The sequence below is a fragment of the Hyperolius riggenbachi genome, chromosome 6 (genome assembly GCF_040937935.1).
Source record: "Hyperolius riggenbachi isolate aHypRig1 chromosome 6, aHypRig1.pri, whole genome shotgun sequence".
Taxonomy (NCBI): Eukaryota; Metazoa; Chordata; class Amphibia; order Anura; family Hyperoliidae; genus Hyperolius; species Hyperolius riggenbachi.
In genome coordinates, this window is record NC_090651.1 from 147,574,854 (window position 1) to 147,588,074 (window position 13,221).

The 13,221-nt window shown below is 42.5% G+C and overlaps 1 protein-coding gene across 6 annotated transcripts in view; it reads left to right on the plus strand.

Moving 5' to 3' along the window:
• CRB1 (crumbs cell polarity complex component 1) overlaps positions 1-13,221 on the plus strand; it is a 155,240-nt gene that overhangs the window by 106,525 nt on the left and 35,494 nt on the right. For 5 of the 6 annotated variants that reach the window (XM_068240058.1, XM_068240061.1, XM_068240057.1 and 2 more), the window contains 3 exons: positions 1,372-2,004; positions 2,986-3,886; positions 5,197-5,241. In XM_068240058.1, coding sequence (XP_068096159.1) covers positions 1,372-2,004; positions 2,986-3,886; positions 5,197-5,241 — 1,579 coding nt within the window. The remainder of the gene's footprint in view (positions 1-1,371; positions 2,005-2,985; positions 3,887-5,196; positions 5,242-13,221) is intronic. The other variant, XM_068240059.1, reaches the window with a different exon arrangement.

The following is a 13,221-nucleotide window of genomic DNA, read 5'->3' on the forward strand; positions in this document are numbered from 1 at the left end:
AAGAAGTATATTTTTTCCAGAGTAAAATGAGCCATAAATTACTTTTCTACTATGTTGCTACCACTCACAGTAGGTAGCCCAAAACCAACAGGTTTTGGGCTATTCTATCTCTTCATGAGGGATTCTCAGCATTGCCTTTATTGTTTATAAAGACACTCCCTGAAACGGATTTATACAAAGATGCTTCCCAGCCTCTCTGCGCATTTCACACTTTTTTGGCAGTTGGACAGAGAAACCACCTGAGAGCCCCCTATTAAACTATGGACTATGGGCTACCCCAAAACCTGTCAGTTATGTCAGATTTGTACTACTATAAGTGATAGTAACATAGGAGAATAGTCATTTATGGCTCAATTTACTCTGGAAGAAATGTACTTATTTGAATGTGTTTACATGTATTTTAAATTTTATGATTTTTGTTATACTGGTCCTTTAATTTGCTGTTCATGTTCTAATGGGAGCATTGACTCTCAACAGTTATGGCATTGTACATTGGCAGCGCACACTTTGCTGTATATGTAAATACATATTTTTATATAACTTTTGTATATATCCTAAAAACATTAATAAATAAATATATCAAATTAAAAAGTTTCTCTTCTGCTTTAATCCTCAGCTGTTGTCAGTTTAGCAGACATATTAGGCGTTAACTTTTCTTCGATTTCCCAAATAACCCTTTATTTCAGTAGTAGTAGTGGGTAAAAAGGCTATTTCTTTCATAGTTGTAAGGAGGACCTGGGAGGGGTTTTCCTAACTCCCACCCACCAAAAAACAACTCCTCCCCAATAATCTTCGACCTTTAATGTTGTTGTTATTTCACTCTAACTGACCCGGATGGCCGATCTTCAGAGTAAACTTGACTTCTGCCTGAATTCAAACAGCATTAATCAGGATCATGAAGAATTTACTGACAAATTCATAAAAATGCAAGAAAAGCCCACTAAATTTCACAACACGCAGTTCAAAAATGTTGCATTAAAAATATCAGCATTTTTGATGTTTTTTAATATTACATTTAGATAGATATATACATAGGGGTTAATGAAGTCATCCACCTAGAAACCAAACGTTGGAAGACAATAGCAGTCCCTAGGTGTGCTTTGTAATTGTATACTGCTCTGGGCCAGGTACTTTACATTTTTGCTCAAACCTGTTGCCAGATACAGCATAAAAGGGTATAATAGGGGAAGACTGTTTACTTTTTAATTTATTTATTTTTGTATCACCTTAGCATAGGTACAAGAACTATGAATTCCTTTTTTAACCTGAAACATTCTTATAATGTGGATATTAACGTTTCTGTTATGAATGCAATTATGTATATAATATAACTGGCTTTGCAGTACATTTATTCTATTTTGCTGCTTTCAGAATATGAAGCTGCTGGGTTTGGACATGGAAACGTATCATCACATGCCATTTTCCAGATTTCAAACATGTACTCTGATGACATCACTTTGTCTGCATCTGTGAGAGCAGAAGTGGACTCTGGTCTGTTGTTTGCTTTAGGAAATGATACATCCTATGATACTATAGTGTGCATTGAAGCTGGTAGATTAATAGTGAAATCCATGGATGGTATTATCTGTAAAGGAGAGACCCAGATCCATGACTTCCACTTCCACCTGGTTTCTCTGAAGCTATCCCAAGGCACTGCTGAATTGTCTGTCTCATCATCAGAACCAGCTGCTCTATCTGTGGGCATCAGAAGAGGACAGACCGGAAGTGCTCTTTATGTGGGAGGACTAACAGACCCCGTGGAAACGATGCAAAACGGTGGCTATTTCCAAGGCTGTATTCAAGATCTGAGGATTAATGACAAAACACTGGAGTTCTTTCCTAGTTCCAAGTCAGATGGAAACCCATCCCTCAGCAATGTGGCAAAAGGATGCAAAGATAATTGCACTCACTATGCAGCAGGCAAGACATGTGAGCAGAACTGGTGCCAGCTTGCCAAGTGTCCTCTCGGATCTACATGTCAGCCTGTGCCCGGCGGATATGTATGTAAGCAACCCATATCATAGCCTAGTGTTTATAAGCGGTCATTGAGATTCAAGCAAGGAGGAATGAGCAAATGAAAAAAGGACTATTTATCCAGTCAAAGCCTAACTGACCAAAAACTAACACTGTCCAATAATTGCCATAATGCTCATATAAAATTTACGTCATAGTCTAGTGGTGGTGGGCTGTCTCCTGTGTAAGCAGCAGATAAGTATATTGAGCAACAGAAAAGTTTTTGCAGGACCTGAGGGCCGAAAGCAGATATTTTCCGCACTATGCATTGTTTATATTTATTTGAACAAATTAGGTAGTATTGCATTTTTTTTCATCATTTTCAAGCCATTCAAAGCTATTCCATCTACACTGCAGGAGATATGAGGCAGTCTCTCCATTTACATAAATGGATAGGCCATTCACTTTCTACACTAAATGCTGGTTGCTGTGCACTGTATGCCTGCAATTGGGGTGGAGAACATTTTGGAGTGAAGTGGTTAGCACTCTCTCACCTTGCAGCGCTGGGGCCCCATTTTGAATCCCCGCCAAGGCATTATCTACACAGAATTTCTATGTTCTTCCCATGTCTGTGCGGGTTTGCTCCAGGCACTCTGGTTTCCTTTTACATCCAAAAAACATACAGATAAGTTAATTGGCCTCCCCCGAAAATTGGACCTAGACTACGATAGACACATTACTATGGCAGGGATTAAATTGTGAGCACCTCTGAGGGACAGTTAAGTGGCACGACTATGTACCCTGTACTGTACTGCAGAAGACGTTGATGCTATATAAATACAAAATAATAATCATTTTAGAGTGGAGGAAGGCATTTTATATACTATATTATTGTTTGCTGTGCTGTATTATTATCCTCAATCATTTAAAAGGTCTGTAATAAACGATACTATAATAACTATATGCAAGTGGAGTTTTTTTTGTCAAGTTCACAATGGAGTCCATTTATTTGTTTCTTGCAATGTTTTGCAGGTATTTCTAGTGCTGTGTTCAGTGGTGAAGGCAATGGAATCGTTTTCAGAAGTAATGGAAGGATTGCAAGGGATCTCACCAATCTTACATTTGGCTTTCGCACCCGAAATTCTGACTGTGCGCTGTTGTATGCAAACAGGGAGCCAGAAACACTCAGCATCAGCATCCATGACACAAAGCTGCACTTCCACCTTCAGAGTGGCAATGGCCTCAGTGCAGTAAGTCTGCTGAGCATGGAATCAGTAAGTGACAGCCAGTGGCACATGGTCAAGGTGTCCATGATAGTGCCAGGATCACAGACTTCCACATGGCATATGGAAATAGATGGAAAGCAGGAGAAGATCATCAGTTCACTTGCTACAGGAAATCTGAACTTTCTAAAGGAAGATACAGATATTTTTGTGGGTGTCCACAGTAATGGCTCAAACCAGGCTTTTGCTGGATGCCTAGGCACAATACTAATAGAAGGAATACACTTATCATACTTTGCAGACTCAGATTACATAACCATTAAGCCACAACAAGAGCAGTTCGTAAAAACCTCTGTTGAGAGGATTGTCATTGGATGCCTAGAGTCTGACCCCTGTGCCTCTCAGCCCTGCAAGAATAGAGGCAGCTGTAATGATGTCTTCACCCACCCAATGTGCACTTGTCCTCCATGGACGACTGGATTGTTTTGTGAGGCTGATGCTTCTAAGTGCCTGTCCAAGCCATGTGTGCATGGGAATTGCAGTGCTGGTCCTGGCGGCTACAAGTGCGAATGTGAGGATGGTTACGCTGGAAAAAACTGTGACTTTAGTAGCTGCTATTATCATCTGTGTTCCAATGGTGCCACCTGTATTGCAGGAAAAACAGGATACCGCTGTCTCTGCCCTACAAACTTCACAGGGCCACACTGCAGGTGAGAAACAATTGTGGGGGTTCCCTGATCCCAAAAGTAAGCTGATAACGATTTTCTGAGTAAGGCTGATACCATTTACTGGCTAAATCGGAAGGCTGGAAAAGCAAAGAATTTTAAATAATTATAATATATTTTTCCTTGGTTTTCTACCTGGACAGTGAACTGAATTTTTGAAGCATAAACTATGTACATTTAGACATTAAAATGATGTATAGAGATTATTTTGCTGCTACACATCAACGTCATTATTTATTGTTTTTGTTTGTTTGTTTTTAGCAAAAGTTTTTGAATGAGCTGCCTGTCAGGTTACAGGTTCCGTGTTTATGACAGTGTTGCAGTCCCCTCTCTCTTTGAATTTGTTGAGCTGTCACAGTGGGCAGAGTCTGGAAGCTGTTATTTTAAAATTCAGTATACAGAATGGGAAACCTAAAGATGGAAGCTATATATTGCATTGCATATTGATGCATGCAATATATTGCAAACGCTTGCTTGTTCAGTCTACTGAACTAGCCAATACATCGTGTCATCATTACTGAAACATTTCTACTTTACCTGATCACTAAGGGCCTAGACACACTCTCATGTTTCTATGCAGGGTAGGTGGCCATGTGCTTTCCAAAAAAGCATGGCACTTGGGTTGCTTTCCATTGCAGAGTTGATGGTGGAGCTTAGTGCTGCGCACAAATGCGTGCAGCAGTGAACTGTCAGAACCCAATGCTGCGCAGCGCAGATGTGTACGCATCAGACAGTGCTATGCATTGTTTTATGTCCCTGCATATCGCACACTGCTATGCGTTGCTGAAATCCTGGGCAGCACGGTGGCGTAGTGGTTAGCGCTCTCGCCTTGCAGCGCTGGGTCCCCGGTTCAAATCCCAGCCAGGGCACCATTTGCAAGGAGTTTGTATGTTCTCCCTGTGTCTGCGTGGGTTTCCTCCGGGTACTCCGTTTTTCTCCCACATCCCAAAAATATACAGATAAGTTAATTGGCTTACCCCTAAATTGGCCCTAGACTACAGTACTTACACTAAATAATACATACATAAACATATGATAATAGTAGGGATTAGATTGTGAGCTCCTTTGAGGGACAGTTAGTGACAATACAATATATATATATGTATACTGTACAGCGCTGCGTAAGATGTCGGCGCTATATAAATACTAAAAATAATAACACGTGGCAGTATGCCCAGGCCCTTACAGTACTATACTCCAGCAATCATGTTATGGTTTTTAGGTATCTCTCCCTACATGTTATGAAAAACACAGCCAGCACTGTATTAACACAATTGTACCATCATTCTTCACAGTGTGTTCTCAAAGTCTGAAACCTCTGCTCTGACCCTGGTAAGAATGTATGTATCAGCTTTTCATAAATCACATGTCTATATGTGTGAATTACCTGCATTAGATAAATACCGCAACCTGCTACTTTTTAGCATTTGGGCCCATTTAGATTTATGCTCTTAAAAATATGTTCATTTTAAAAATACACTGTTGGGTGTTTTTTATGCCTAACTATGTGTTTTCAAATGCTCAGGACGCTTTTATTTGCATGCATTTTCTATATGCATATTGAGGGTGGGCGTGGTTGTCCCATGCTTTGCTGCATGTGTAAGGTCTTGTGTGCACAGGCTTTTGAAGATTGCAGATGCTCTGCAACTGATTGTCCTTCTTAAAATTAGTAAGATGCACAGTGTGGAAAACATATAAATATAAGCTAACAAGGTGGTGTAGATGAGCATGTGGGACTGCTTTTAAAATGTGACTATGCTCTTCCTTCTTACTCTTCTTTGTTGGCAAGTAAGCAGGATGTTTAAAGTTAAAGTGAACCAGAGACGAAGCACCCTCATGTATTTTACCATATATATCAGTAGAGATGGCCCGAACCTCCGATTTTAGGTTCGTGAACCTTCGCCAAATGTTCGATTCGTGCGAACTTTCGCGAACCGCAATAGACTTCAATGGGGAGGCGAACTTTGAAAAATAGAAACATTTATGCTGGCCACAGAAGTGATGGAAAATATGATTCAAGGGGTCTAACACCTAGGAGGGTGGCATGCCGGAGTGGGATAGACGCTAAAAGTCCCGGGGAAAAAATTGGATTTGACGCAAAGCAGCGTTTTAAGGGCAGAAATCACATTAAATGCTAAATTGGAGGCCTAAAGTGCTTTAAAACATCTTGCATGTTTATACATCAATCAGGGAGTGTAATTAGAGTACTACTTCACACTGACACACCAAACTCACTGTGTAACGCACCGCAAACAGCTGTTTGTGTAGTGAAGGTCGTGCTGGACTGGTGTGCACCATGGCCAGAGTGCAGGTCGTGGCGGTTTTCAAGCCCATATGGTCGCCGGGCTGTGGTAGCTCAATGATAGAACAACAGTGATTGTCCAGCTGATCAAATTTGGTCTGTCCACAATGAAGCAACAACCTTATTATCTTGGGTGTGCAACGCCCCCCCCCCCCCCCCCAAGACACTCATATAGCCGTCGGTCATTGCTTCATTGTGATATGCAAGCCCCTTCACCGCTGCAAGGTAATGATCACGAAGGGGAATTGGCACATATACATGCCTTTTGTTTTGTTGTTGCAGCTGCAGTGCAGCCAGAAAAATTAGGCAGGCATGTACACGCACCAGAAAAATTAGTGTAGCAGCTGCTGCTAGCAGCGGCCTTAAAAATTCAGGAATCCACCTGGAGTCCTGGACCCTGTTGGTGGTGGCAGAGAAGGCAGTCAAGCGGCCTGCGGGCAGAGGTGCTGTGTGGGGAGCGACTTAGTCTTGGGGCAGGCAGTCACACGGTGTGCAGGCAGAGATACTGTGTGTGGGGACTGACTTAGTCTTCGGGCAGGCAGTAGCCCTCCGGGATCCATGCCTCATTCATTTTGATAAAGGTAAGGTACTGAACACTTTTGTGACTTAGGCGACTTCTCTTCTCAGTGACAATGCCTCCAGCTGCGCTGAAGGTCCTTTCTGACAGGACGCTTGAGCCAGGGCAAGACAGAAGTTGGATGGCAAATTGGGACAGCTCTGGCCACAGGTCAAGCCTGCGCACACAGTAGTCCAAGGGTTCATCGCTGCTCACAGTGTCTACATCCACACTTAAGGCCAGGTAGTCGGCTACCTCCCGGTCTAGGCGTTGGTGGAGGGTGGATCCAGAAGGGCTAAGGCACCGGACAGGCACAGTAACATTGCGTGCGCTCACGTAGGTGGGTGGGTGCACAGTAAACAACAGGTAGGTATATGCAGTGGGTATTACAATGTGCACCTGTCACACACAGACAGGTACTGGACAGGCACAGTGACACTGTGTGCGCTCACGTAGGTGGGTGGGTACACAGTGAACAACAGGTAGGTATATGCAGTGGGTATTACAATGTGCACCTGTCACACAGACAGGTACCGGACAGGCACAGTGACAGTGCGTGCGCTCAGCTCACGTAGATAGGTGGGTGCACTGTGAACAACAGGTAGGTAGGTATATGCAGTGATGGGTATTACAATGTGCACCTGGCACACACACAGGTAGTCACTGAATATGCTGGGCCTCGCAGTGGCACACACAGTAGGAATTACCAAGGCTGTCTATGCAACACAAGTGTCAGTGGGACACACACACACACAAAATAAAATAGATCACAAGAACTAGATTAGCTCTCAAAAGAGCTGTTGAGGGGTGCTTTTTTAGCAATAAGAGTCAGCAAGGAGCAAGCTAAGAAGCCTACAAGAGCCTAACTAATCTTTCCCTATGAGAGTCTGCAGAAGCTTTCCCTTCTCTAATTACTGCAGGCACTTGAGTGAGTGAAAAGGCTGACGCTGCCTGCCTTTTGTAAGGGGGGAGGGCCTCCAGGAGGGAGTGTAGCCTGATTGGCTATAATGTGCCTGCTGACTGTGATGTAGAGGGTCAAAGTTGACCCTCATGATGCACTATGGGGGCGAATCGAACTTCCGGTAAAGTTTGCGGTTCTCCGTGATCGAGATTCGCGAACCCTGGAGGTTCGCTTGGAACCGTTCGCCGGTGAACCGTTCGGCCCATCTCTATATATCAGTGGGAACATTAGAGAAAACACCTACCCTGCTCTCTGTTTCATCCTTTTCTGCTCAGCCTGCTTGTTATCAGCCCTTATAAAATCCCAGATTGAGCATTCAGTCTGACTTTGCTCAGGCATCATTATAGCTGAGTCATTATAGCAGAGCCAGAAGGGGGCAGGCTTGGGCTTGAAAAGACATCAGGGAAGACAGACTCAGCTATAATGATTCCTGAGCAAAGCCAGACTGAATGCTCAGCTGGAGATTTTCAGGCCTGATATCAAGCAGGCTGAGCAGTAAAGGATGAAACAGAGAGCAGGGTAGGTGTTTTGTCCAATGTTCCCACTGATATATATGGAAAAATACATGAGGGTGCTTCGTCTCTGGTTCACTTTAAACCACATAAAACCAAAGGGAACAAAATCCCTAACCTTGAATTACATTTTTCCTCTGAGTGACTTTTTCCTCTAGACCACCCTTTCTCTTGGTTACCAATACTGTGGTGGTTCTTTCTCACCCTACATGAATGTGCCTTTCCATGTGAAATACCCAAGTATAGGCAACTGTATGGCTGATACTCAATGCCAAAACCATCCTCACAGTCCTTGTTTGTGTCGGGTTACGGTGGTCGAGCGTGTGTACTGAGCTTAAGCCTTAGAGCTGCTGATAGATTAGACCAGTAGGGAGACATTTTTGTCCAGAAAGGGAAGAGCCCATAAGCCAAGTTTCTTCTATGTTATGTTTCTCCAACCCTGGGACACAGATGGAGGAATATGAGGAATAGGAAGGGGGAGGGTTGCTTGCTCCAGGATCTGATCCATGTACCCAGAGATTTGGCTTGGGACAGTGTTGTCCTGTCTAACTCAAAGGGATGTCAGACAGTTTTTAATTTTTACTATAGGTCAACACATATGACTGCACCATGACAAATTTGGGTCATTTCTCTTACAGAGTGAATCCAAGGAATACTTTTTGGTGCCACTTTTACATGTAAACATTTTCCTCAATGAGAACTACGCAAGTTCAGTTCACGAATATCCTCATGCTGTTATTGAGTGATTTAGTGAACAGTACTAGCATGAGAAACTTCCCACACTTCCTGCTGAAGAGGAACTATAGTGAAAATAACTTAATGAATAAAATTGCTTTATTTTATAATCATTATTTGTTTATGAATTACTCAGTCAGTGTTTGCCCATTGTAAAATCTTTCCTCACCTCTCGATCTACATTCTGAAATGTATAACAGGTGGCAATATCTTTAGTCCTGCTAGGTGATCTCTGTGCACAGAACTCTCATTAAAAGAACATTCCGCAGAGGGAGATTTGGCTTACTTGGCAGTTGGAAACCGATGTTATTTCCCACAATGAAACTGTCAGGGCCATGGTCCTGACATCACACTGTGGGAGGGGTTTCATCACAACTGTGGGAGGGTTTTCATCACAATATCAGCCATACAGATGTCCCTTATAATCTATTAGAGAAAAAGTACATTTCTTGTGGGAAAGAGGATATCTGCTGCTGACTGGGATGAAGTTCAATCCTAGGTTAAAGTTTCTTTTAAGGCTGCATCAAACACAACAGCACTCAGTGCACAGATGCATTTTAAGTTCCAATGTCAACTGAAAACAAACAAAATAGCTGAATATGTCTTTTTCCACTAATGCTCTATATACATTTCGATGCTTTAACTTATAATGCTCATGTACACCACTTTCATTGCTATAAAAATGTGTTTGCTGAGACCCACAGTTAAACTGCAGCATGCAGAATTTATGTGGAACACATAAAGTTGATTACTGTGTCATTAAAAGAACTGGTACACATCTAGCAATATAGTTTGAAGACAGCCTAAAGGTACCCATTAACGGTACAATTACGTTAATCATCAACCATATTATCAATCTGACCGGGCTACTATTAACCCATTAGCTCCTTCAAAAGAGTTATCTTGTTTGAGATAAGTGCACTGCTTTTGACCTCAGTCAAGAGAACTCGTTGTGCTGTAAATTCTTGGAATGCTTTGATCTCTTTCTACTAGCAGAAAATGTGGAAACTAAAAGCAGAAGTCCTCTGTTATTGTCTCACACTGCCCCCTAGTGACAAGTGGCCATACATACACATTACAGCAGTACTAATTAGAAACAGGGAAATTAAACTAATAAAAAAGTGCTAAAATAAATTGACCTCGGGCACTTGCAACCCTCTAAATAAATTGGCTGCTAAAGGGTTAATGGTGCTGATAAACAACAATCTATCAATCGTTCTGTTGTTCTTAATTTTGGATCAATTTTATTAGTCTGATCAGGTTGCTTATGTTGGTGGGCATGTAGGATCGTATCGATTGGAAAGGATGCTTGATCATTTGGGAGATTGTCCTTTTTTTTTAAAGTCAGATTTTATTCAGTGTTATACAAGGCATACAACAAATAACAAAACATAACAACCCACCTCCCCCCCCCCCCCCCTAACACACACACACACACACACACACACACACATTCATTCAGTGCACAAAGCCACAGCAATGGAGGTCACCTTTTGCAGCAAAACGCTGCCTTATCCATTCAACCATCCGCCACAGAACCATCCAACCATCCACCACAGAACACAGAACCATCCAACCATCCGCCACAGAACCATCCAACCATCCACCACAGAACACAGAACCAACCAACCATCCGCCACAGAACACAGAACCATCCAACCATCCACCACAGAACACAGAACCATCCAACCATCTGCCACAGAACACAGAACCATCCAACTATCCACCACAGAACACAGAACCATCCAACCATCCACCGCAGAACACAGAACCATCCAACCATCTGCCACAGAACACAGAACCACCCAACCATCCGCCACAGAACACAGAACCACCCAACCATCCGCCACAGAACCATCCAACCATCCGTCACAGAACCACCCAACCATCCGCCGCAGAACACAGAACCACCCAACCATCCGCCACAGAACACAGAACCATCCAACCATCCGCCACAAAACACAGAACCACCCAACCATCCGCCGCAGAACACAGAACCATCCAACCATCCGCCACAGAACCTATGGCCGGAGGTTATGAGACACTCATGCTGAGGAACTGTCCAGGACAACATGTGACTCCACATATTCGATCCAATATTGCCAGATCTTATCAAATTTGGCCGGTCATTTAAGGTTTAGGGGGACATTGTACTGTTAATGGGCACCTTTAGATGTTGGATATAACCAAGAGCTGAAGTGTGTATGGGTCTTGAGACTTGGCTTGCTATGAGTCAACATAACTGGGTAGAATGTCCCCCCCCCCCCCCCTGCATAAAGCAGAGATGTGATATCTACTTACCGTGTATACGTAAATATAAATGGAGACTTCTTTGCTCCCCAAGGACATTACTTATCATACAGTATCTTGATTTATACATGGGTCACTAGTGCCGCTGTGCCTTCTGGCCATGCAAGTCCTTGTGCCAATGCAGAGCATGCATATTTAGCATGCTGTTAGTATAGCTACCTAAGTTCTTTTAGCTGCTGTCCACCATGTCCTTTACTCACAATAATGTTTTTCACTGCCTATCACCACATGACCATCATTCAGCTTCGGGCATTGTGATTCACAATGAAGCAAATACACATCAAGGCTGAATGATGGTGGTGGAGAACACTGCAGTGAGGGGAGGACATCGCAGGCAACAGCTGAAGAAAGATCATTAGAAGACCTAATGATCCATATGCATAGTATGAATTGGTGGAGGAGTGGCCAAGTGGCCAAAGCAGAGTAGTGGCAGGACTTTTGGAGGAGAGTAAAGACCATCTTGATTTGTTGTATTTCTGAAGCAACCAATGTTATCTGCTACAAATGGGGTATGAAGTTTAAAGTTTCACTCAAATCAATTTATATTTGTGTATATACGGTGAATGCTGCATTAGTGGTTTTTATGCCCCAAATCGGCAGTAGTGAATAGCACATAGTTACCAGCTCCAAGAAGCATATCTATTTGTCAGTAGAGTTATACATCTTATTTAATAATAAGGATTACTGAATTGACCTGTAAATCATATAAGTATAGCATGCTGATTAAATGTGATTTTATTTTTGTGTATCAATGTTTAAGAAGCACAATGGGCTAAGAGGAGCCAAAGGGTGTATAAAACTGAGTTAAATTCAAATAAAAAGGAGGTGGTTTACCTCAAAAAAGACAATCTCCTATGGTACTGAAATTTATTATCACAGGCAACATGTTTCGTGGGTCTGAGCCCACTTCCTCAGGGCAATTACAGTGCCATTAGGGGAATCAGCCAGAATAATGAGCGCCTCTATTTAAGAAGCAGTAGAGTGTGGTACTGTGTTTGCTTCTATTTAAGAAGAAAACCTAATAAGTAATTAAAAGAAAAACAATTAAAATACAGTAGCCCACACCATAGTAGTGGATGCCAAACAGCACCAAACTGATGCTGCAATCGCTTCTGCCCTAATCAAACTAAAAAAATTAAAAGTAAAACAAATGGTCATATTATCTCAATTCACTGAAAATCAGAACATATACATGGAAAAAATATATATTTATTTCTAGCTACAACATAAATAACACAGTTTAAGTATTTTTTGGTACACTTTGATAGATATAATTTTAAATTGTCAATGTATATGGCAGTTTTCTGGGGCCAGAATTATAGTATTTACTAAATGTTAATTATGAAAGTACTCATTTAGGCCCCATTCACACTTGAGCGGAAATTGTGCGATTCCCGCTCAGCGCAAAAGGCTAGCGTTTTTTAAAAACCGCTAGCCCATGTAAGCCTATGGCAGTGGTCAGAGTTAACCGCAAACGCGTAACATGCAGAGTTTTGCCGGCAATTAGCGATCGCGATTAGCAAACACAGCACCGCTAATCGCGATCACTCCCAAAACGCTGCAGTGTCCAGTGATTTTTCCGCGTTAATCATGGGAAAATCACTCCCGGAAAACGCTAGCGGTAATCACCGGCGTTTTGCGGTTTTAGGTGTGAATGGGGCCTCACCCAGGCATTGATATAGCCGAAGTAAAATAAGGCACTATAAAGTGGATGGATGGTGTAATGGTTAAGGGCTCTGCCTCTGACACAGGAGACCAGGGTTCGAATCTCGGCTCTGCCTGCTCAGTAAGCCAGCACCTATTCAGTAGGAGACCTTGGGCAAGTTTCCCTAACACTGTTACTGCCTATAGAGCACGCCGTAGTGGCTGCAGCTCTGGCACTTTGAGTCCACCAGGAGAAAAGCGCGATATAAATGTTATTTGTCTTGTCTTATTGTATCATTG